Source organism: Parasteatoda tepidariorum, chromosome 1 (genome assembly GCF_982258835.1).
Source record: "Parasteatoda tepidariorum strain Cologne lab strain chromosome 1, Ptep-v5.0, whole genome shotgun sequence".
NCBI classification, from domain to species: domain Eukaryota; kingdom Metazoa; phylum Arthropoda; class Arachnida; order Araneae; family Theridiidae; genus Parasteatoda; species Parasteatoda tepidariorum.
The window spans coordinates 13,242,039-13,266,411 of NC_141755.1; the positions used below are offsets into that span (position 1 = coordinate 13,242,039).

At 27.2% G+C, this 24,373-nt stretch overlaps 1 protein-coding gene across 18 annotated transcripts in view; it reads left to right on the forward strand.

The window, feature by feature from the left end:
- LOC107442127 (neuron navigator 3) overlaps positions 1–24,373 on the forward strand; it is a 521,654-nt gene that overhangs the window by 427,820 nt on the left and 69,461 nt on the right. For all 18 annotated transcript variants that reach the window (XM_043039754.3, XM_087159425.1, XM_087159438.1 and 15 more), the window contains 4 exons: positions 14,274–14,475; positions 16,647–17,750; positions 20,299–20,574; positions 23,878–24,034. In XM_043039754.3, coding sequence (XP_042895688.3) covers positions 14,274–14,475; positions 16,647–17,750; positions 20,299–20,574; positions 23,878–24,034 — 1,739 coding nt within the window. The remainder of the gene's footprint in view (positions 1–14,273; positions 14,476–16,646; positions 17,751–20,298; positions 20,575–23,877; positions 24,035–24,373) is intronic.

Genomic DNA, 24,373 nt, shown 5'->3' on the forward strand with positions numbered 1-24,373 from the left:
TCGTATATTGTCGACGTCACGTGTGGGTCAGCCAATCGAGTTCGACACACACGCGTGATGTCACGTGCCAGTCTTAGTAAATCTGATCCGATTCCGCCTGATAATAAAATCAAGCTGTAAAGTTAACACGCCATGCACAACCACGCGATTAAACATAACCATGTGATTAGTTGCAAGTAATTGCCAATCAAGAAATAAGTGAAGTTTTTTATTTTAAAACATTTCAGGAGTTATCTATACTATTATTTATATGTACTATTATTATATTATTACTATATATAGTTATATATACTATTAGTTTTTTCAAATATTTAGGAGTTATTATACTATTGTTTATTTTTTTAAATTTTGTTCTTAGACATATGCTTACATGCTTTTCTTTTTTTTTTAAGTATTTTTAAACTTTAATACTAATTTTTATGTACCAAGAGTCAAATTTTAAAAAACGATTCATTGTGCTGTTGCGCTACTTCTAATCGATCTGAGTTTTAAATTAGAAGCTTAAAAATAAATTAGAAATATAATTAGTTCCTACAAAATTCAGCGCAATTCAAGACTGTTTTCCATTAATAATTTATGATTAAATTCGTAGACAGTCTTATAATATTTACAAAAATGCTCATCCGAAAGTAAACTATTGGAGAATCGATCGAAAACGTCTGTTTAAAAAAAAACTCTACCACAACATTTAAATAATGTGCCTTTTTATCCCTTCTGAAATTGCTTTCCAGGCGTTGCCTGCATAGAGAAAGAAACTTGAAAATAGATAAGCGATTAATCAATATTACCTTGAATGAAAAGAACATTAAGCATGATGCCAGTCAGTTTTGAAAAGTGATTTTTCATAATTCCTATTCATTAATTTATTTTTCATATTTTGTCCCTCGAACTTTACATTTAGTTTTCATAAATCGTATGCACGTTTAGATTTTCACCTTATTTTTTCTTTCAATGAAAAATTTTAATGGCATGTTGTTAGGTTCTGCATCATTGTTTTATTATATTTTATTTTTATTTATTTATTTGCGTGCGTCTTTGTGGGGGAATCAAGAGCAGAAATTAAAATAAATATTTAAAAGCTTTTCTCTAGAGAAAGTTGTTAATATTTGTTTATTTAGAGAAAAACTAACAGCTGAATACGAGAATTGATTATTTCTGGTAAACATATCTATATTAGTTCATCAAGTTGATATTTTTGAAATCTTTTTTAATGCATACCATTAATGTATGGCATATTACTAATATTGATCGGTTTACTATTTATTTATCTGTTACTTATTGTTACTTATCATTTCAAGAGAAATACTGATTGTTTTTCCCTGCAAATTATTCACTAAAAACAATCTGTTATTTATTTATTATTTTTTAAATTATAATTATTAAGTAATTATTAAGTACAATTATTAAGTAAAATGACTATGGAGTAAAGAAATGCTTAGTTTAAATCAGTAAGAAAACAATTAACATACCCTACTAACACAGAATATTGTATAATATAGTAACCTGTTGGTGTCATAACTTGGGTGGATTTACAACTCTTGGCAGTTAACCAAATGTTTTTATTTAACTGATGAATTAATATCAAATTATAACATATTTTCTTTTTCATTCTGTATTTTTTTAGACCTTATTTTTTTGTAAGGAAAATCAGTGATAAAAAAGATAATCAATGCATAAAAATTACTTTTTTTTATAAATTTTAGAAAATTTTTACAATTTTATTTTTGTTTAAACATATGTATTTCACAAGATGATTTTGGTTTAAAATGCCTTAAAAAATTTGCCGGGAAAAAATATTGGTTAATGATTAGCTTAGTTAAGCATAAAATATAATTTTAACTCTTCCAAAAATTCAAAATCAATAAAATTTAAACTGATATAATATTAAAATTTATTATTTTTGTTGCAAAATTTATTATCCTTCAGTTTAACTTTTTTAAAGCTATTGTCCGTAACATATTAATAGAACTAATTAAATTAAATTTAAGTTAATAATTAAATAATAATTAAACGTTCGCAAAAGTGGTTAACTCTAATGGTTCGTCTAACTTAAAAACTGAAAGCTCATATAATTTGTGAAGGTAAATAAAAAAAGAAGAAGAAAGTAATAATGACTCATCAATTGAAAAAATACTCTTAACTCGTGAATTAATATACTTCTAAAGTTGATCAACAGATGGCAGCACTAAATCTTTCTGTAAATGTTTTCAAGCAGAGCCTTTTTTTTAACTACCAAGAAAATTACTTCCTCTTACTCTATATCTTCTCTATTGCACTTACGTTTCCTTTCATTTTATGTGTTTTTACTGATTAAGTGATCAACAAAACAGGAAATTAATTAAGAATTATAATGTTTCTTTGCAAACAAGTAAATAAATACAATTTTTACTATAAAATACAGATGTTTTATTCTGATAATTTAATTACTAACTTTATGCAAACTCTTATTTATATTTTTCTTTATTAATTTTAAATGCTGTTTGTTTTTATATCTAGAATAGATCACAATTTATGAAATATTTAAATATTGAAAATACATATTTGTTTGTGGATTGAGTTTATTTCGACCGTATTAGATTGTAAAATTATATTTCATAGGTTGGTATCATCAATGCTGCATTACTGTTATTTTAAAATTACTTTTTCGTTGGAAATTAAAATATTAACAGCAAATATAAACACTATATTTTTTTTAAAAATTTATATATATTTGATATATTTTTAAATAATAATGAATTATCAGCAATATATAGCATATTTTTTAAAAATAGTTATTTAAAGTAACTTGTGACAGAAATTAAATTTTCTACAATATCTAATTTTCATAAAAGATAAAATCAGCCCGAATTCACCAGCTCGAAGCTCTGAATAAACGTTATTAGTAAATACAAATTATGCATGTGTTTTCAATTGCTCCGAATTATTTTATGAAAGAAAACTCTTTTATATTTAAAAAATATTTGATACACTTAAACTTTTCGGTGGTAGAAAATATTCGGGGGGGAAAAAATCCCGAATAAAAAGAAGCAAACTGATTGAAAACAAAAAGTGATCGAGCACTTTTCATCATTTATTAAAATACTAAAAGAAGAAGGAAGAAAAACCTATCTTTTTAAGAATTTCAAGAAAAAACTTTTTATCTACTCATCTTCAGAAAGTGCGAAGCAATTTCATTATATCACATCCTATTTCAATCTCCTTATATCATCATTCGGGGTTTCAAAGATAAACAGATAGATTCTTATTATATCAGGGAGTTTTGTGGGGTGTAAATATATATTCTCCCCTCAACCCATAAAAATAAGGGACTGTGTCCTAATATTATTGAGAAAAATTGCAGATCTGTCGTTGCATTAGAATTCGGTCAGAACTTGAGGTGAGTGGTGCTATGTGTATATATATATATATATATATATATATATTAAGTTGTTATGATTTTGCTACTCGCTTTATAGTCCCCCCTTTTTAATGTTTTTACTTTTTATTTTATTTTACGATCTGTTTCTACATGTTATTTTTACTTTTTATGATCTATTTTTATGTAGTTATTTTATAAAAAATTTTGAGTACTCCTCACACTATTGTATTAATATATTTTGCTTTGGCTTTATTGATACAATATCAGAAAGCACTCTGTTTTGCGGATATAATCGTGTGGACTGAAGAAAAGATTATATCTTTTTTTTCCGGCTTTTTTTCCGGTTTTTTAATTAACATTTAATTTTTTTTTTTTTTAATAAAATGTTGTTCGTTATTTTTTTTACTTATTATTTCCCACCCCCTTTTTTTCATATGTCTATAATTTTTCTTTGTTTTATTCTTCATTTTGAACTTATCTAATGAGTGCTGTTTACTTGCAGCTTAAGCGCAATAAATGATACTTATTGTTTTTCTTAACTTTCTTAGTGTTTTCTTGTATTTATTTATATATATATATATATATATATAATTTTGATTCTTAATGTTACCATAGTTACACTCATAATATTTATTTGAAAAATGAACATTCCAATCAATAGCATAATTTGAACTTTTTGAAGTGTCTGACTAATTGTGTGAACACTGTGTTGCTCTAAATGAACCACTATATGTTATCTATTCACATAAATTCTCTTAATTAATTAACCACTAGTATGAATTTAAATTAAGTTTGAAATCTTTTATCTTTGCGTTTTAAGACTTCTTCCCCTATTAAAATTGATCTGTGTTTATTGCAAACAAATCTTAAAATAGATAGATATTGTAAAGGTTATTCTCAAATATCGACAACAATATACAAACACCATTGTAGTGTCGTTAAGCATAGTTAAGTATTGTCGGGGTATATTGTGATTATATCGACATGTTTGTATGTAATAAGTTATACAGATAAATATAAAAATATGTATAATATACATATAAACTTAATGCATATGTAATATATTATGTCGACATACATATTGTCAAAATCATATTACTGGAAATAAAATCATTCGCAGGCGTAAATATGTAGTATTTTATTAAACTCTAACTATGATTCTAGGTAAGTAGTAAGTCAATATAAAATAAATAACACTCTTATAAATGTTACCTGTTTAAAAACTTCTTTCGTTTTAAATAGGAAGTAACAGCCATAAATAGGAAGTAACAGCCATGTTATTTAACGTATTTAAATGTTTACTGTTTTATTCAAGCTAATTTTTTTCTCTCGATAAGAAAGTGAATACTTTAATAAGAGGTATATATATTTATACGATGAAATCAAGAGTAATTGAGAGAGATATTCTTATTGTTAATTTTTAAATAAGAGATATGTTTATATTTTCTTAATTGTTTATCTTTTTCGCCTTTTGAACATCATTAATTAATATTAAAGTACCTATAAAACATCGAATAGCTATAACTAATAAAATAATAATCTAATTTTTATTGTTTTTTGTTTTTGTTTTTTTTTAAATATGCAGGTATAAATTTATCCTATATTTTGCTTCAATCTCTTAATGAAAATACGTTATTTCATATTTCGAAATCATTTTATACCAAAGAGAAAAAAACTTCACTGAGATATTAAAGCTAAATAGTCCTCTTTTCACGCTCAGTAAATACTTGTCATAAAATTAATATTTAATCGACCCCATGCAAGTATAATTTTCCCCCTAGAGGCTTTGAAATATCCCTATGCACTTTTCGAAAAAGAGAGAAAAAAGGAAGAAAAACAAACCTCCAAGGTACTTGCTAGGCGTGGTCCCCCATTTTGATTGATCTCCCCTGCTATTTTCTTAGTACGTGAACTGCCCTAGTGTGTGACTATTCTCTTATAAAATGAATTATAAATGAATAAAGGATGATATGCACTAGTTGATATATTCTTAATTTAAAGGTCCGTTTTTCTGCATACTTGTGAAACCAAATTAATCGTTTAATAATTCATTAAAGCCTGATACAATTTTTGTGTTGGAAAGTCTTTTGTTTGAAATGTAAAGTAGAGTTTTTTTTTTTTTTTTATCTTCCTAAGATTAATGTTTTCACTTGATTTAAGATTGTTATAAAAATCGTTCAATAAGATTGAGAAGAAGTGCAATTTTCTAAGTTGTTTGAGAATTCCAATTTTAAATATTACTTATGTTAAAAAATTTTAGATTAATTAATTAAACATTTGATCAACTGTAAGGTAAAGAACATTAATTTCAATACATCTATTGATTTTTTTAGTTTTTCTGAAATATTCAGAAATTCCATATGTATGCAATCTTTTATTCAAGCAATGAAGCATATTTCATTGCGTAATGTGACGTACACAACAGAATTGTGTTTTAATCTTTTTTTTTTCGTTTTTTAACAAAAGTAACCATTTATAAAAGCTATCTCTTAGGAATATAGTATAGATATGTATATTCTTTGCCTAAAGTTTTTGCTCCAGTGTTATTTTAAATCATGATAGCAATTTTACAAGCAACAAATACCCAAATATCGCATTGAAATACTGAATTTTGTACCAACTACTTTGGATGATTTTTTTTTTTTTTGAGATGAGTGTACTGAAATTAATGAGCGGCGATTAATATCCTTACAGTTTAATTAGGATCGTATCATTATTTCCCTTTTTACTTCATTCTTTTCGGTGTTTTTACGCTTATTAGCAATCGATATTAATCAATAAGTAATTTTTAAATTTTTAAGTTTTTTTTCTTAGTTATTGTTTTATAATTCAGATAATTTTTTCTAAACATTTGAAACAGAATATTTATAGTTAGTGAGGTCTTACATTACCATTATATGTCTCACATTACCATTTTAAGCAACGACTGTGTATAATATTTTAATATATTACATGAACTATATTGATACAAATTGTGAGTATTACATTCTGCTTTTAGCTTTTTTCATGTGAAAGGTTTGAGGTAATATAATAATGAGTCCAATTTTGAAACTTTTTAAAAGTGTGTTTTTATCGTCGAGAAAAAAAAAACACGATTTTCATGTCGTCAATACGATGTTTTTCTATATTCAATTATATTGTCGAAATTCTAGATGGAAAAAAAGTACCTGTCTGGATTCTAAAATGCCTATCGGAAAACAGTACTGAAGAAGGATCAGTTTGATTCAAAAACCTCACCTTTGAAAAAAGTGTAGCTATGTTGCTCTAAACTCTTTCTACAACCTATATTCATATGAACCTATTCCTATTCAACCTATTTATATGAACATAAAACCCTTATTATTAATATATTAATATAAGGGTATATAAATATATTATTAATATTATATATATATATTATATTATTTATGTAATATTATATTAGTATTATATTAATATTATTTATATGAGCATAAAACCCTTCTTATCCACCATTTGAAAAAAATATCTTTTCAAATACGGAACCTGATGATCACAAATTAAATTCAGTTTTTGTGACGATTCATGCTCAAATCTTTCTTTTTCGACCTTTTATTTTGTGATCAGATGTACTATATTTGGATTGCACTTACTATGAATATAACTCTTATAAGTTCAGAACTATTTATCCTATCAAATTGAATTTTATTTTATTCGATTTAATATAAAAATTCTCATCAAAAAATGTACCTCACATGTTCAGATAGCCCCTAGATAGCAAAGTAAAAAGTGTGCAAAAGTCAAATAAAAAATAATACTTTTTATAGATGAAAGCCATCGCAACCATTGAACTGTTCGTTCTATTGACTCGTGTATAGTTTCATTCGAGTCAGCGTAGAAAAATAAATAGGAAACAAGGATATATTAGATGAGTATACAGTTATAAATTTAGGCTTTTTGTGCTTAAAACCCTTATAACTTCTAAACTATTAGTCTGTTCGCCTTGTGATTAGTCTCATTCAATTCAGCATAAAAAAAGTACATGAGATATAATGCCTTCCCTACCTGTCTAGAACAAATCCAATACTCCCCCTCAAATCAACAATCAACTACATTTCCCTCAAAAAGAGAGAAGCTTAGTTAGGACAGTAGGTGAGTTTTCAGGTATTATTTATGACCACATATCAAGCTTTCTATGAAGAAAAAAAAATTTGGTTGTAAATTTTTCCAAGGAAAAAGTAGACTACTTTTTTCATCTTCTATATCCTTAGGCAAAATAAAGCACCATTATTATAGAATCCTTTATTTTCATTCACGACTTACTTCTAACCAATGTTCAAATAGTCAGCTAGCTTAACCACATCACTACTAAACGATAAGCTTTAAATAATAAAGCTTCACTGAGAACTACTTAACCTTAAAATTTAGCTTAATAATCACGACCTAAAGCCATGCATAACACCATAAAACTATTTTATTAATGGCTTCCGGATAAAAATAGCTCTTTTTCTGTCCGTCATGGTTCTTTTCTCTATTAAATATTTCTCGCTGCTTATCTTCTGGCGTCTTAGGCGGTTATGAATGAGATTGGAAAGTTTTGCCTGGTGATTAAGAATGCTCCTTCATAGCCATCATTCAAGGGAATATCCATGATAAATGATGGCGAATGACCGTCATTTATTTTTCTTTGCTCTTCTTCTTTATCCTGAAATAGATTTACGCAGTTTCTGGACGTGAAAGGGTATTGAAGATTTGAACGCCTCTGTGGTTGAACATAAGATAAATCTTATAAGGATTTTTAGTTTTCGATATTTCTTCTACGAATTTTTATGAATCAAAATATGATTAATACTCTTTTTTTTTACTATCCTAACTTAATTTATAACATATAAGAACCATTTAGGTACAGTATTGTTTTTTGACTTAAATTTTTTTTTGTTGAATATTTTTTAAAAAACCGTGATCGAAGCTTTCAGAAATTCTTTTATTTGATTTAATACAAAATTTGTAGGGAAAACTTAGGTTGAAACATAGGAGTGCTTTAGCCTACCCTATCTTTTTCATATTTAAACATTTATGCAGCTGAGGGATGACTGACTTTTAGAGTAAGAGTGCTACTTTCAAAAGAAGAAAAATTTACTAGTGCCACTTCCAATTTTTCCATCACATTAAAAATTAAGTAAAAATGAAAAATGTTATTTATTGGCTGATTATATGGAATTTATACGTGCATCAATTTATTTTTTGATGTATTTCCGAGAAATGAAACAAAAATACAAGTTTAAGTTTTATTGTTAATTAAAGGTTTCAAAGGCTCTTGCTCAACTGAAATTTAAAACAGATAGAGTTTAAAATTTTTTAAAAATAAAAATGGTGTTTTATGGTCAGCCGGGTGGGTGCAAGTGAAAAGTTACAAAAAATGTAGACCCCCTTCTCTTATTTTATTTATTTGTAAACCCACAAAATTAAATAAAGTAAAAATAATTAAATTAAATAAAATAAAAAAATAGGTGAATTTTATTGCTCCCGGCAAATTAATAAGGGCTAAAAATATATAATAGTTAATAATCGTCTAGTTGGCGAAATTTTACCACCTTAATAAAAACTACTAATTGAAAACATATTTCCCACGCTTAGCATGTTTATATGTATTTAAGCAGTACAAAACTTCAGTATCTTTTCAAATATTAAAAAATTTGACTATAAACGCTTTTAATTTTCCCAAAATTGAAGTTTTTTTCATTGTGACATTTTCTGACATTTTCATAATTAGCTTCGAGAACGTTAGCTATGTATGGACAAAACTTAGCCTTACAGTAATGACTAACTATTATAAACTTCATCATACTGTATTCTTTTAACAGTTATGAAAAAAAAAAAACGTTTTTTCATACGATAAGAGACCTTTCGAAGCCTTAATTGGAAAACATTAAAATAAGCAGAACAAATTATCTAACATATATATTTCAATCGGCAGAGCACTACAGTGCACAATGAAAAAAAAATCTTCCAACATTATATTCGTACAATTAATTTATGACAAAAAGAAAGTCTAGAGGGGTTAAACATAAAGAAAAAATCTGACATTGTAAATTGAGCTCTGCTCTGCGGCGTATATCGTTTTACGTTTACGTAAAAAAAAAAAAAGCGATGTCTTTTCAAGATTACCCTCAATTTCTTTTTATTAATTGATTCTGCTTTGTTCGAGGGGGCTTTCTTTTTTGTATCTTCTTTTAGTGACTGTATTAATGACAGCGATTTCGGAGAGAACTGACATGACAAATGATAAAAATTGGATCAATGACATAGTGGTGCCGTTGTTATGGCTCTTTCAGTTCTTATAACTGAATTTTTTTTTCCTCTTGCCAAATCTATTGCCATAACTGGGCTATTGTGTTAATGGAAATAAATCAGACAGACAAATTCTGCCGTGTTCTTCTTCTATTTCTCCCCCTACTGTTTTTAGTGCCATTTGCTTAACCTAATCCTGACTAATTGGTTGGTGGTTTGTGAATGATGTATGTTCGTTTAATTTGTTGTCAGATGAAATTAGATTAGAAAGAAATATTATTGTTTAATTAGGAAACAACTGTATTGTCGGGGAAAATGCGTGGAGGTTATTTTTGTTAGTAATTATTTGCTTTATTTTTCTCTCTTTTTAATTGCGATGTAATAAAATTGTCTGATTATTTTAAGTCCTTTTTTCTTTTTAATACAAATACACGATATAAAACAAAATTAGAGGAAATTGCAGCAAATAATATTAATCATAAAATTAAATATTGCTTACTCTTTAAAAATAACTTTTTCTGGAATATTCAAGAATGTATCGAATTAATTTAATAATCATGAAAATTTTGTTATTAAAACGTCTGTAAAGAATACAGAAAGAAATTCAAATTTAATGTTTTATTAATAATGTTTTTAATTTTGGATATGAATGAAAATCTGTTTATTTATTTTTATATAATATTATTTCACATATTTATTTTTGTATATTATATGAATAATAGTATATTTTTGTTTTGGCATTTGGATTTTATTTAAAAATTGCGTTATTAAAATTTTTTAATTTTTTGAAAACAAATTAAAGTAAGACTTCGATCTTGTTTCAAATTTTATACAGTTATCTTTTTTTGGTCTTTAAGATATATTGTTTTAAGTTGAAAAAAATTGGTCATGAAGAAAAAATCATTCAACAAAACTAAGCTCAACAAAATAAAACTAAGCTTTCTCCTCTCTTTCTAGTTCAAATACACTCATTATTTTTTTCTCTATTTAAAAAAAAATTATTTTTTTAATAATCAAGGAAGTCCCCAAATTTAGATACAAAATTTTTTTTCTCCCTATTTTAGAGAGCATTAAGTTAATAAGATTATTTTTCAAATTAAAACAAATCCTCAAATTTAGTTTCAAACGTGATATTTCTACTACTTTAGAGAGTAATTATAGGGTTATTTTTTTAAATAGAAAAGAAATAAAAAATTTTAACATAAACATAATTTTTTACGTAATAAAACAATTTCGATACAGACATGATTTTTTTCTTTACTTTATAGAACATTAAGCTATTGAAGCATATGGGTCACTGGTGTCAATTTTATATGTTTTTTTATATTTTATAAAAAAAAAGTTTATTGGTAATTTAAAATATCTGTTTGATTATCGGAATTATATTTGTGACAAAATATAAAATTTAAAAAAAATAGCGTAATTTTTTTTAAATTCATAATTAATTTCGTAAATTAAAGAAATTTTAATGTTAAATAGCTGCAAACAGTGCAAATTCAAAAAATTATTGTTCGGAAGTGAGCCGTATTTGGAAGATTTTACCTTTAAGGGGGCACTAGACGTTCATAACAAAAAAGTGCAAGTTTTATTCAATCATTTTCACATTTTAACAGAATATTGGTAGCATTAGTCTTTGTACGAAGTTTTAGAAAAAAATAATAATTAGTTTTAAAGTTATAGCTAAAGGTACAGAATATAAGTACAAGTATGGATCAATCGTTGGTAATTAAAAAGTTCCTTGAGAACAAATTTTGATTTTTTTTTAATTAAATTTTTACCCAAATACGTTTTTTATAGTCCTTTAAATAAATTTAAGTGGTTATGGTAACCGCTTAAGAATAAAGCGTAACTCGATTCTAAATTTTTACTTTGTTGACCTTTACTTAGTAAATTCTACATTTTATTTTAATATCTCTGAAACCAAATTATGGATTTTTAAAGGATGTTTCTCATTTTGAACGTTCAATGTCCCCTTAAACGCAGAAACAGGCAACGGTGTTTTAAGCTATATTTCATAACCATAAATTATTAAAATGCTAAACATAATACTTTTCGCTTATTTTGACCTAAATTAATACAGAATAATTAAAAAAAAATAGTGTTTAAAATAGGTTTAATATAAAATTCTTCGTCAAAGGGTTAATAGAGTCATTTTCTTAAATGATAAAACAAATCCCAAAATTTTTAAAAACTTTCGCGTCCAAGCTCATTTAATACACATAAGTTTGGCTCAAAAATTAAAAATATTGTAATATTTTCCTCTTTACTTGAAAATTTTTAGTTTCGAACATACTTTTAACGTATTAGAATCCTGAGTGACATAGATAAATGCTTCCAATCACCAGTTTCCTAGACAATCTAATTTTATTTCCCTCACAGCAGAAGGAGTGTGTGACATGTCAGAGGAAATTCGGATTATGATGCATTAAGTTTATAAGGGGAGGCAGCTCACACACATCTCTGTGCATGATTATTCGCTCATTAAGTGTTAAAATCTACGGCAATTAGAATGAAGGGTGGGAAAACGCAGCTTTTCTCTGGGAAAACTCCGGGGAATTTTCACGGACGCTATTTCCCCGAAATCCTATTATACTGGAAAATTTCCAGACTTAATAACTGAAATATTTTTGGGGGTGAAATTAAAGAATAGTCCTCATGGTTTTAGTTTTGTTCGTTTCAAAGTTATTTTGCTATGAGTACGTAATTTAAAAACAGTAATTATGAGAATTTTGCACGTGTTTGAGAATATTGTCTTTTAATAATTTCGGATGTATGTTAATAAAGAGAGATTATAATTCTATAAGCTTAAGTACAAATTAATTTATACGATAATGATGATATTAATCTATCAAATGTTATTATTATCTTAGTTTAGTAGTTATTTTAATTAATTCGAAAGTATGGTAGTTAGAAGAGTTTATAACTGTATAAACTTTATAAATTAATTCATACACTGATAATCATAATAACATTACGTTTTTATATTAGTTAAATCCTGTGAATGGATTCCGAAGTATGCTAGCTAGAAGTAATTGTAATAGTATGCCTATCGAAAAAAAAACAGTTTGACTGAGTTTTATTTTCCATGGTACACTGTAAAAAATTCCGGATCGAATTACGGTATAATGTACCATTTTATCGTAATATCTATTTTTTACCATAATTTGTACATGAATATTTATTTAATTTGGGTAATTCAGTGTTTTTGCTGTAAAAAATCGGTATATCAGATTTTATTTGTTCTATAACATGTTCAAGAAAAAATGGATTTTATGGTGCAAAATACCGGCAGCCTGAATGCCGGTACTTTTTAACCATATATTGATCCGGAATTTTTTACAGTGTATATAAATAGACATGACAGATTTATTTATTTTTTTGGCGGAAGTAATATTTATCTAATTGTTGAATAATTTTTTTTTTTCAAATTTTATTAATAGCTTTTCCCTAATCCATTTGTGAAAAATAAAATGTGTGAACTATATATTTCGTTTTGAAATAATTTCTATGGATACATTTTGAAAAATAGAAGTTTATCCTAAAAATTATAAAACTTTACAATTTAAGTTTATTTTAAATTATGGGTAACAGTTTTAATATTAATGATAATTTTTCTGTTTATATCTATTGTTTAATACTACTAAGAAGATTTTGGAAATAAATATTCTTTAAGAATATTTTACTAACCTCATAAGAGATTGCGTTTAAAGAAATCCTATAAAAATTGGCTCATATTTTGTCTCGGTTGTTGTATTCGACTTTATATTTTTTTTCGTAAAAAGAATGGTGAAACAAGTAGAGAAACTACTGTAGTCGCTACTTTTTTCGTAGTTTGTAGTGTACTGCTCTACTTCTTAAAAAAAAAAAGTAACGTAGCGTGTAGTGCGATACAAAAAAAAAAAAAAAAAAACGCACAAATTTTTTTGTCTGATACTTTCTTCCCCTTCTGGTTGCGGCAGTCCTTTCTTTCCTGTTAAGTTATTTCATTCAATATGATTGAAAATCTTGTAAACAAAGGAATCATTGGAAATCGGACCATTAAGATTGAGTCCTAGAACGTGAAGATCCGATCATTAGGATATGAAGTTATTCAGTGTGTTACGTTTTTTTTTTATTCTGCTCACTGTATTTTATTTCTCGGAAAATAGAAGAAAGCATTAATCATTTGAAGCTCAAATATTTGATAATTTATTATCATTTCTTAAATTAAGTATTCACTGCCAAGAAAAGCATAGAGTTTGAAGGTTAAAAGAATAAATTCGTAAAATGGCCTTTAGAATAACTAACTATCTCATGTAAAGATGAATTAACATTTCTTAATAATCATGCTTAACTAAGCATTTTTTATTTTATTCAAAACCATTTTGAACATTGGTGTGAATTATGCTCTCCGGTAAAGTATATATATCTTCTCAAAATAGTGAAGTAGTAACTATGTTTCAAAAGTACAGTCGCTACATTAAAGAAAAAAAAGTAATTGTAGTTGACTATAATTGCAATAAAGTAGTCGTAGTTAACTTCAAAGAAAATGTAGTTCTTCCGACCACTGGGTGAAACCATCACTTAATTAATTTTATTTTCTAAATACTAACAAATCATTTTAAATTTTTCCTTGTTTTTTACCTTGGTTTTCGATCTAAAGTGTCATTTTTTGTTTCTTTAACAGCTTTGATGACAGCAGCTCAGTAAGCAGTGGCGCGAGTGAATTTCCTGAACTGAGTACAGATGACAACTTGACGGGATCTTCTGTGAGTTCTGACAACAACGTGTACGGTAGTCTGAAAAGAAATCAAAAATTGACTTCTTCTCACTCAAAGTCCCTCTCCAACGGTCCAAGTACGGCGGCCAACAGCGAAAAAAGCCGCAAGGTACCTTTTCTTTCATTCATAAATACTTTACTTTGTATGCAATAGTTTTTCAAGTATTTTTTGTTTATATTTACCTTGGCACTGTATTAGAATTGAATTGTAAAAAATTCCGGAACTAACTACGCTAAAAAGCACCGGCGCTCAAAATATCGATACTTTTTGCAGTAAAATTCAATTTTACCGGAACATATTACGGAACAAAAAAATCTAACTCACCGTATTTTTTGCAATAATAATTACCGTAAAATCATTGAATCACTTGAATTGAATAAATAATACTGTACAAATTATCATATCAGTAATATCAGCATAAAAATTACAGTAAAAATGAATTTTATGGATGATGTACCTAATGTACCGATACTTAACACCGTAATTTGGTCCGGAACTTTTTACATTGTACTGGAATATGTTATAAATGTTTTATTATATCTAATCATTATTATGGAGACTTAAAGGGCTAATTTTGACATAATATATTGTACTAACCCTCTACCCTTAATACAATGCATTTTAATTAAATCTCTTACATTTTGTTCGACTCCCCACATTCTTTTCTGGTATTAAAACTTAATAGAAAAAAAATTAATTTCTGAAATTTTGTGATTTGATTTGCTTGATTTAATTCAAATTTCAAGAATAATTTGAATTAAATAGTTGTCTTCATTCAAAAATATAAATAGAATGAAAACTATCTAACTAATAAATATTATTATAAAATTTACGGTTTTTTGTTTTATTGTAAAATGGGACTGGAATTTTTTACAGTGTACAAGATGAGCCCCCGACCTCATTGAAAACTACCTGATTGAGATCTCCCATCGTCATTGCCAGATTATACTAAGATCAATGCCTAAGCTGGTCTATTTTCAGAATGCAATTCATACAATAAAATTTTTAAGAAATTAAGAATCGATAACTATGCTCTATAATATTATAATTGTGTTATTAAAGAGTTTTCTTTTTACTGTTATAGCAGGCAGTTTAAATGAATACGAATTAGCTCGTAAAGAATTTTTATTTCCAAAAACATCATTTTTAAATAGTTTCTAAAATCTCTTCACTTTTTTATTATAAAATTTAAAAAGAAAATTTTAATTATTTTTCGTAAATGATAATTAAATGTAGTATTTACGTTGTCTTGTAACAAGAGCTACTGCAAAAAGTCTGAATGGATACATGATCGAGCTTATAACATTTAATAATTGATAAAGGATTAAATCTTGTACTTTGTATAAAATTCATGCATATTTCAGTAGCAAATTCGCTTGCTGAACAATTTGTAAATTACGCTTTAACCATTTGAAGCAGAATTTTTATTAAACATATTTTTCATACTGTTTTGTATTAATTTAGGTCGGAATAAGTGAAAAATATTATATTTTGCATTTTAAATTTATGGGTATGAAATACAGCATGAAACGTCGGTGACTCTTTCTGCGTTAAAAATTACCCCTCCCAAACAATAATTTTTCAATATTGCACTTATTTGCAGTTATTTAGGTCTAAGAGAAACATTTATTTATCATTGATAAAGCTTTGAATGTGAATGAAAAAAAAATTCAAACTACTTTTTTTGGATTTCTATTTTAGTACAAATATAATTCCAATAATCTAACAGATTTTTTTAGATCATTAGATAATTTTTTATAATTTAAATATATTTTTGCTTTTAATTAGAGCATCAGAAAAAAAATTCATATAAAGGACTCTGGTGTCTCATTTGCGTCGAAGCGCACAAAATATTGAACGAAAATAATTTTATAATATTTTGTGATTAGCTTTATTATTATGTAGGTTTTAAATAAATTAATTTACAGCTAGTGCTTTGTGTTATTATCGTTTTGTTTCATATGTAAGTGCTAAAAAGTCATTTTTAGAAATGAAATTGAGAAAATTTTATTTCAATTAAGTTACAAACAAAACAAAAAAAGAAAAGTATTAATTAAAACATTAAAATTCTTTTCAGATCAGTTTGGTTTAGGAATATTATTTTTACAATTGTTTAAAAACTCTTAGTGAATATTAATATTTATTTGAAAATAAAATTATATAGTCTTTTTTAATTTTATGTATTCATTTTAAATAGAATTCATTCTTAATATTTAGCAATCGATTTTTAAGTGTATTAACAATCTTAACTATTCAAACTATCTTATTCTCAATCGTAGGCGGTAGAGGAAGTCGTGGTCAGCACTGGAGGCTCCAAGTCAAAACAAGCCCATGTGAAGAAAACGGACAGCTCTATGCAAACAGAGACCAGTGCATTCCATCACGTCTCCTCTTCTTCCTGGAAGAAATATCTTCTCCAACAGCAACAACAAGATGCACAGTCCGTCAAGTCAGACAAAAGTGGCAGCAAGAAATCCGTCAAGTCTTCATCTGATTCCAAAAAGAGTTCTGGAACGGATTCCCACCGTTCCAAACACAAGTTAGCCGTCGTCCCAGATCGACACCCCGAGCCGGAATGTCCAAAGAACCAATCTTCCAAACAGTCTTTACCGAAGGCAGGAAGTTCCGAATCTCTCGAAATGACCGGACGAAAGAGTTCTCGGACGTCTTCATCAACGAATAGTGTTGCCCCGGCAACCTCATCGGTTGGAGGATCTTACAGCAAGAAAACACAGGGCGCCACCAGCAGCAATGGATACAATGTAAACGGAGGCAGTAAGCAAAGCGGCAGTAGTAAGGCAGCGGTCGGCAAGAGGGGCGCGGCTGATGAGAAGACGGGCGATTTAGAGCGCGCCCCTACCGATGAAATGTCGCAGTGCTACGGAGGGTTGGAGCGCCGCCCCGCGGCCGGCGCGGGCGACCATCACCATCTCCCAACATCACGCAGCAAGGGCGGCAGCAAAGTCAAAGTCTGCGGCAGCACGCAGACTAACACCAGCGACCTGTATAGTGCCGTACATTCCGACAGCGAGTATAGCTCGCTGGGGCGGAAGTATCCGCCCCCTCCCCCCAAACAATACTTCATGACCACTCCTGGTCCTGGTACAGGACTCAAGGAAAGAGTATATGGAAGTAGATCCATTCTTAATGGGTCCCCTACTCCCTTATCTGACTATATGATGTTGGGGGGCAGAACGCCCCGGCTCTCTGCCCCCCTTAGGGATATGGATAACTATGCATCCTTGGACCATGGCCCATACTCATGGATGAGGCACAGCCCCAGCTGTGGTACTTCTGTTACAGGAGGCAGGGGTGGAGGAACTTTGACTGAAGCAGACAGCATGGAATCCTTGTCATCAACGTCTTCCAGCATTCACGCACAGGTAAGAATGAAAACAAGAATTAAATCAAGTATGTCTTCATCAAGTATTTGAGATTTTCTTATTTCACCCTTTGTTTTGTTACAATTATGGAATTACCATTTATTTCAGGATTGTGTTGCAATAATCTAATCAAAATATTTACAATTTTTTAATCGAACTTGTTCATTTTGCTTGATTAGGGAATGCCACGTTTATTTCGCTTCATATTTAATTTTTCACTTTCCCTTGTAAAATCTAGATTGTTTAAGTTTTTTGAATGTGTTTTATATTTCGGTTTGCATTTCTTTTCTCAGTAGAATTATGTAATGTTAGATATTTAAATTTTTTACAAAAACAGTAGTCGATGAAGTTAAAAAAGAAGAAATAGTTCCGAATTTCGTTTAATCATTAAACTTTAAAAAAAAAGATTAAAAAAAACCTAACTACAAATTAAAGAGGCATACAGTTCTATTTCTTATTTGAACGAAATACGCTGCATTTTCATTGAATCAAAAAAAAAATTTTTACTTAACATACGATGCTATGAAAAAGAAGGGGGAGTAAGATTTTGAAAACTCACTGAGATATTTAGAGCAATCAATTTTATTGTTTAGAGAGACAATAAAAGAAACTAATTCAGAGTTTTAGTTACACTGAAAATTAATGTTAGTATTTATACATTTCGTCTATTCTATCATCTGAATGTATTATCTACTACTATAAAAGCTCAATTTTCTGATATGAAAAAAATAATAATTGTAATTGATTTCTCTACTTAGATACAGTCAATATTATTGAGTTAGTCTGTTATTTCAAATATCCAGTGTCAAAAAAACGCTCAACAGCCTGCAAAAGGTTGGGGCACACTAATTTAGAATTCATGAAATTGAATTAAAGTGTTAATATTTATTAGAGTATAATATAGCAAGACCGTAACGTTATTGTTTCTTTAATTTTCAGTGTGAATAATTTTTTTGTTCTATTATTTGTAAGGAGAACTTAACATTGTATGTATGTTCTTCTTATGTTTCTGATTTCAAAATACCAACTTTTTAGTTGAGAAACATTTATTAATCATTTATTATATTTGTTATAACTTCAAGTTCAGCTTAACCATATTTTTTATTTAAATAAGTGTTGAGGTAGGACTTAAAGTAAAGCTGTGCACTTTGATAATTACTTTGTTAAACATTAAAAATAATAATCTGTAAAATTAACATTAAGAAATGTTTGTCAAAATTTAGTCGTTTTATAATCATACTTTGAAGCATGGCATAAAAATCATTCTTACTATTCAGTTTTGTATTTTTACTAAATGTGTGGTTATATGAATTATAATTTTTAAAACCAAAATTTCCGTAGACCGTTACCATATAAACGGAAACCGTTTCCATATGAATGGTTTAAATACGGTATGTTTTGATTTCCTTACCAAAATTATGACTTTTTATTTACCAGAAAAGTCTTTACTATTCAGTGCGGTAATTATTACCAGATTTTTTCCTCCCGTGATTGGTCTTTAATTACTTGTAATGTTATTTAAATTGTAATAAATAAATTGTTTGAATCACTAAGTAAATAGTAAATTTTATTTTTGATTTATTTAAAAGAATAAATTTTTAAGTTATTTATTTTTCATTTACTTATTTTTTGTACTTAGGTATCTTAAATCATGCTGAGACTAATTTATTCTAATAATCGTAAAATATTTCTCTTTTATACATTTCTGCATCAAGCATTGGTTGTAAAAAAAAGACTAAAATGTAGTTTTAGTAATTTGTATAAAAATTAAAATTTTAGTGCTAAATTTTAATTACCGCATATTAGGTAAATCGTTTTAAAAAGGCACATCGTAGATATAAATATTGCAAGCTGAAATAATAAGTGGGAAGTTATTCAGTTACTTTAATTAAGGAGAAGATAAAAAATAAAAAAAATCTTTGCTTAGATAAAGGATTAAATTGCGTTGTGCATGTCTTGGAGTAGTACTGAGAAAAGAATGAGTTCATTGAAAGTAATCAGCTGTAGTGCTGGTTATCTTGTTACTTTAATTTAAAAGTTATGCTTAAAGCTCTCATAGCTTAATAAATTAAAAAATATTGTACATTTATCCAATGTTAAATTTGTACGGTCTGTTTCCCCTCAATTTTGAAACTAATAATGTCATTCATTAAAAAAAGCCTCTGCTTCTCAAATTATCTTTAAAAACTTAAATTATTCATTTGTTAATCCTGCAATTTTTTCTATCGAATTAGTCATCATTTAATCGCAGACTATTATTAATATTAACGGTATCTATCAAATTAGTTGAGAAGTTGTTTATTTCTGGGCACAATTAACAAACTAAATCATTTTGGGAAAGAATTATAATTTTTTTTACATCATAAATAAATTTTGTTTATTTATTAGTGTAATTTAGTAATTATGTTGTTCTAAAAAACTTTTGTCAACGTTACAAACCAACTTATTTATTCGTTTTCTTCTCCAAATAGCTTAATAACTTATCACGTTTTAAGAAAACATCTTAGTTTTTTTATATTTTTATTTATTTAATCCTTCTTTCTGACAGATTCAGCATGCCCGAGCCAATAGCCTAACGCACGCCCGGCTCATGCTCCATCAAAGAGAACTGGCCGCTTCGCCAAGGTTGTCCAGGTCAAACTCTATCCGGTCTACGAAGTCCGAAAAGTTAGCCTCCTATATGTTACAAAGATCATCCGATGATCCTGAGGGTCAAAACATCTATGCAACTCCAAGTGGAAATGCATTTATGGCAGCTGCTATAGCCTCCGCTGCTGCTGGCAATACTGGCTCTCAGCCGACCTCGCCAAGTTCTGCGCCACAGGTATGCCCATTACTTTTTCTTAGGCATTTGTGGTGTGGATGGTAATTTCAAGTGTACACTATATTGTAATTTTAAGTTCCTCCATTTAAGAATATACTACAATGAAACCGTGAATATTAATGAACTAGTAACATCGAATGTTTATTTGGGATTTTAAAATTTTGTTTATTATTGCGTTTTAACTATTTACAATTTTAATACATATATTTTTTTATCCAACTTTTATTCCAGTAACCTTAATTTAGTTTCGAATTTTTTTTTCTCTTAATATCGGAATTATTTTAAACTAAATGTTCCCTTCTATGTTTTGTTAACAATTGAGTAACATAAAATGTTCAATTTTAATAATTTTTGAACGAGTTATTCATATAATTTTTTTTAAACCCGTGCATTTATAGCAACGAATTTATTTGAATTAATTAAATAATTAATATTTTTTTAGCTAATTCAAACTATTCATTGAAATTTTAAAGTTATTCAAAGATTTTTTTTCCTGGGAAAATTCTAAGGGTTTATTTGAAGAAAGCTCAAAGGCTTATTTTACAAGACTCTAAAAGTTTATTTAAATTTATACTGAGAGTTAAATTTCTTCAATTTTTCAAAGCTATAAATATTAATTTAATCACGAAATAAATTTGAGAAAAAATATATTTATTTTTTATTTTCAATCTTATTAACTTATATCCAAAAAATTAAACTTGAAAAATATAGATTGACAAAAATAACAGTAAAACCAACATGACTAATTTCAATTTATGCAGTGCACAATTATCTATTCTAATCACTTAATTGCTTCTTATCATTTCTAAAATTTAAATTAATTTTTAGGACTTACTCTTAGCTAATCTCAGTATTAATTGCAAACTCAAATTAAATGTTCTAAACTTCCAACAAATCGCTCATACTAATGCAAATTTTTCCTTTATTATCCTTCTTCTTTTTATTCATGTCATTAAAATTCTATATATGTATTGTCTTACCGATTATAAACCTCAACCTATATAATTTATATCTTTTTTCGGCTTATTGCAATCTAATACTTTTTAAAGACAACTTTTGTCTTCCAAAACGAAAAAAAAATGGCGCATATCCGTGAAACAATAGAAAACGCTCAAGTGACATCATTAAGAGTCAAATTAGGGAAGAAAGTATTCTCAAGTAATGAAAACTCCTCTCTGTCACTTTCTGTCCCCTCATGAATAATTTATGAAACTTTATTTGTATGACTGCTTGTTACATTTGCATAGATTGAAGTTAGTCAGTCATGGTGCTCTTAAATTGTTCTGTTTAACAATCTGTATTTTTCAAGGTTATTTGTCTTGGATATAAATTAAAGTGATTAAAATACTTTTTTTTAACAGTAAAAGTAACATAAGTAAGTTTTAAGTAACATAATTAATATTGATTCGCAAATATTAAATAAATTTTTATTCATGAATATTAAATTAATCTATATTGAATTTTAAATTAAAATATATTGAATTTTAAATCAATATGTATTGAATTTAAAATTTAAAGTATTGAAAAGAGCTAAGTGATGATTAATAATTTTTGAAAAAATATGCATATACTTAGCTCCAACACAATTTACTAGTTCTTCCTGCATCTTTAATATCATAGTTTTTAATAGATTTGATACTTAAAATTAAGATCATTCTATTTTTTATCATTGGTCATTAACAAAAGAAATATTATTTCATAATTATTAAGTTTGTGTTTACTAAAATATATTCATATAAGATGTCATAATACCTCTTATTAATGTGAACCAAATATGATTAGAAAAGAAAGCATTGTTCGGTAAATTTCAAAAAAAAAATTTTTCATCTATATTTAAATTTTCAAGACTGGAGTAACTATCAAGAATATTTTATGCGGAAACAATGAAATGAGTTTATAAACATCTGAACTAATTTCACATGATTTTCACAAAACTATTTATAAATGTAATTCGCATAACTATTTATTAATATTGATTCCTGAATGTAAAGAGATTTTTTTTAAAAATTCACATGGAATTTTCTTTTAATTTTAAATTTCTATACTATTTTACTCATCTTGTTATAAAGTGAAAATAGAAAAAAAATCGCATGTGATTGGTTAAGAAAATAAAGTAAATCTTATTTATAATTTAATATCCCTTTCAGTATTTATTTGTTGGATTGCATTTAAAAATATTTTAGTAAAAAATATTCATTTGTTTGTTTTCAAGGGTTCTATTTTTTTTATTCTACCTGTTTAGTTTTTGATACTAAAGGGATTTTATTGTAATGGTAAGCTAATTTTTAATAAGTTAAAATGCTTCCCTGCCTTGTTAATTACCTTTTTTGTTGTAATAAACAGAAAAAAAATTACAAGGCAGTTTATGTACACAAATTATTATTCTTTTCTACCTAGAGTTGAGATATTTTTGTTTATCTAATTTTTATCTAATAATAGTTATTTTTAAAAGTTCAAAAGTTGGCTTTGAAATTTATATTAATTCTTTTTTTATTTATTTATACTTCAATAAAAGATTTAATTTCACTATATATTTATATCCTGAAACATTTATACGATTTTTGACACTTATTAAATGTTCAATTCTAAATTAATTAGCATTATTTTTCATATTTTATTGTTTTAATTACCGACAGGCATGTATTGTGGTCAGGGAGCTGACCTCACTTTAGAAAGTTCCTGGGTTCGAATCCCAGACAAGGCATGAATGTTGTTTTATTCTCTTCTCTATACTATCTGTCCTTATTGCACTGTGGGAGCAATGTTGGCCCACCTAATAGGGTGCCCTTAAAAGAGTGGTCAATAAATCTGCCCTTCTGACTTCCGAATAATGAATGTCAGTTTCCGAGTAGGCATTAAAAAAAATTTTATATTTTCAGCTGGTTTAATGAAAATTTAAATTTAAATAAATACATTTTTACTTAAAATGCCCCCATGTTTAAACAATAAACAAAAAAGATATTAAGATTATTGTATTAACATATTTTGTACCCTAAAAGTGTGTATTCTTCTTCAATTTAATTTTTCTTCAAAATGTGGTTTTAGAATCCTCTAAGAAAAAATAGATTATTTAGACATTAATATCTATCTAATATCAGTTTTAAATTAAATTAAATTACCAAAAATAACAAAACAAAACTAAATTTTAAGAATTTTAAGTTCAACAAAACAAAGTTTTATGAACATTTTGTGTTTGTGTGTTAAAATTTCAAATATTCTTCTCTTGAATTTGCTTAAAAAATATATATATTATTGATTCATCTTTCTTAAAAAGTTATATTTAATGTACTATTTTGTTTTCAGGGAGGAAGTCGGTACAACATGTATCCTCTATCTCCTGGTACTACATCCTCAGTACCGAATTCTGGTAGTTTTTCAAACCACACAGGCAATAGTCGTAGTTCCATGTCTCCTTACATGTCAGGACTACTTCTTAAAATGAATAGCAAAGATGATGACAGTAAGTTATTTTTAATATTGATATCGTTCTTTTAAATGCTGACGATATCATTCTTTTTAAGGCTGTTTTTTTAAATCTCTAATATTATGAGAAATAACGCTTGTAATAAATAATATCTTTTTTGATAACTGATATGAATTTTTGATAGTTAGTTATTCTTAGTTTTTATCTTAAGTTTTGTTCATTTGATATCTAATCCAGATATAAATATTGATATAGTTCTTTTATATGTTTACGATATCATTCTTTTTTAAGGCTACTTTTGAAAATCTGTGTTATTATATGCAATAACACTTTTAATAAATAATATCTTTTTTGATAACTGATGTGAACTTGTAG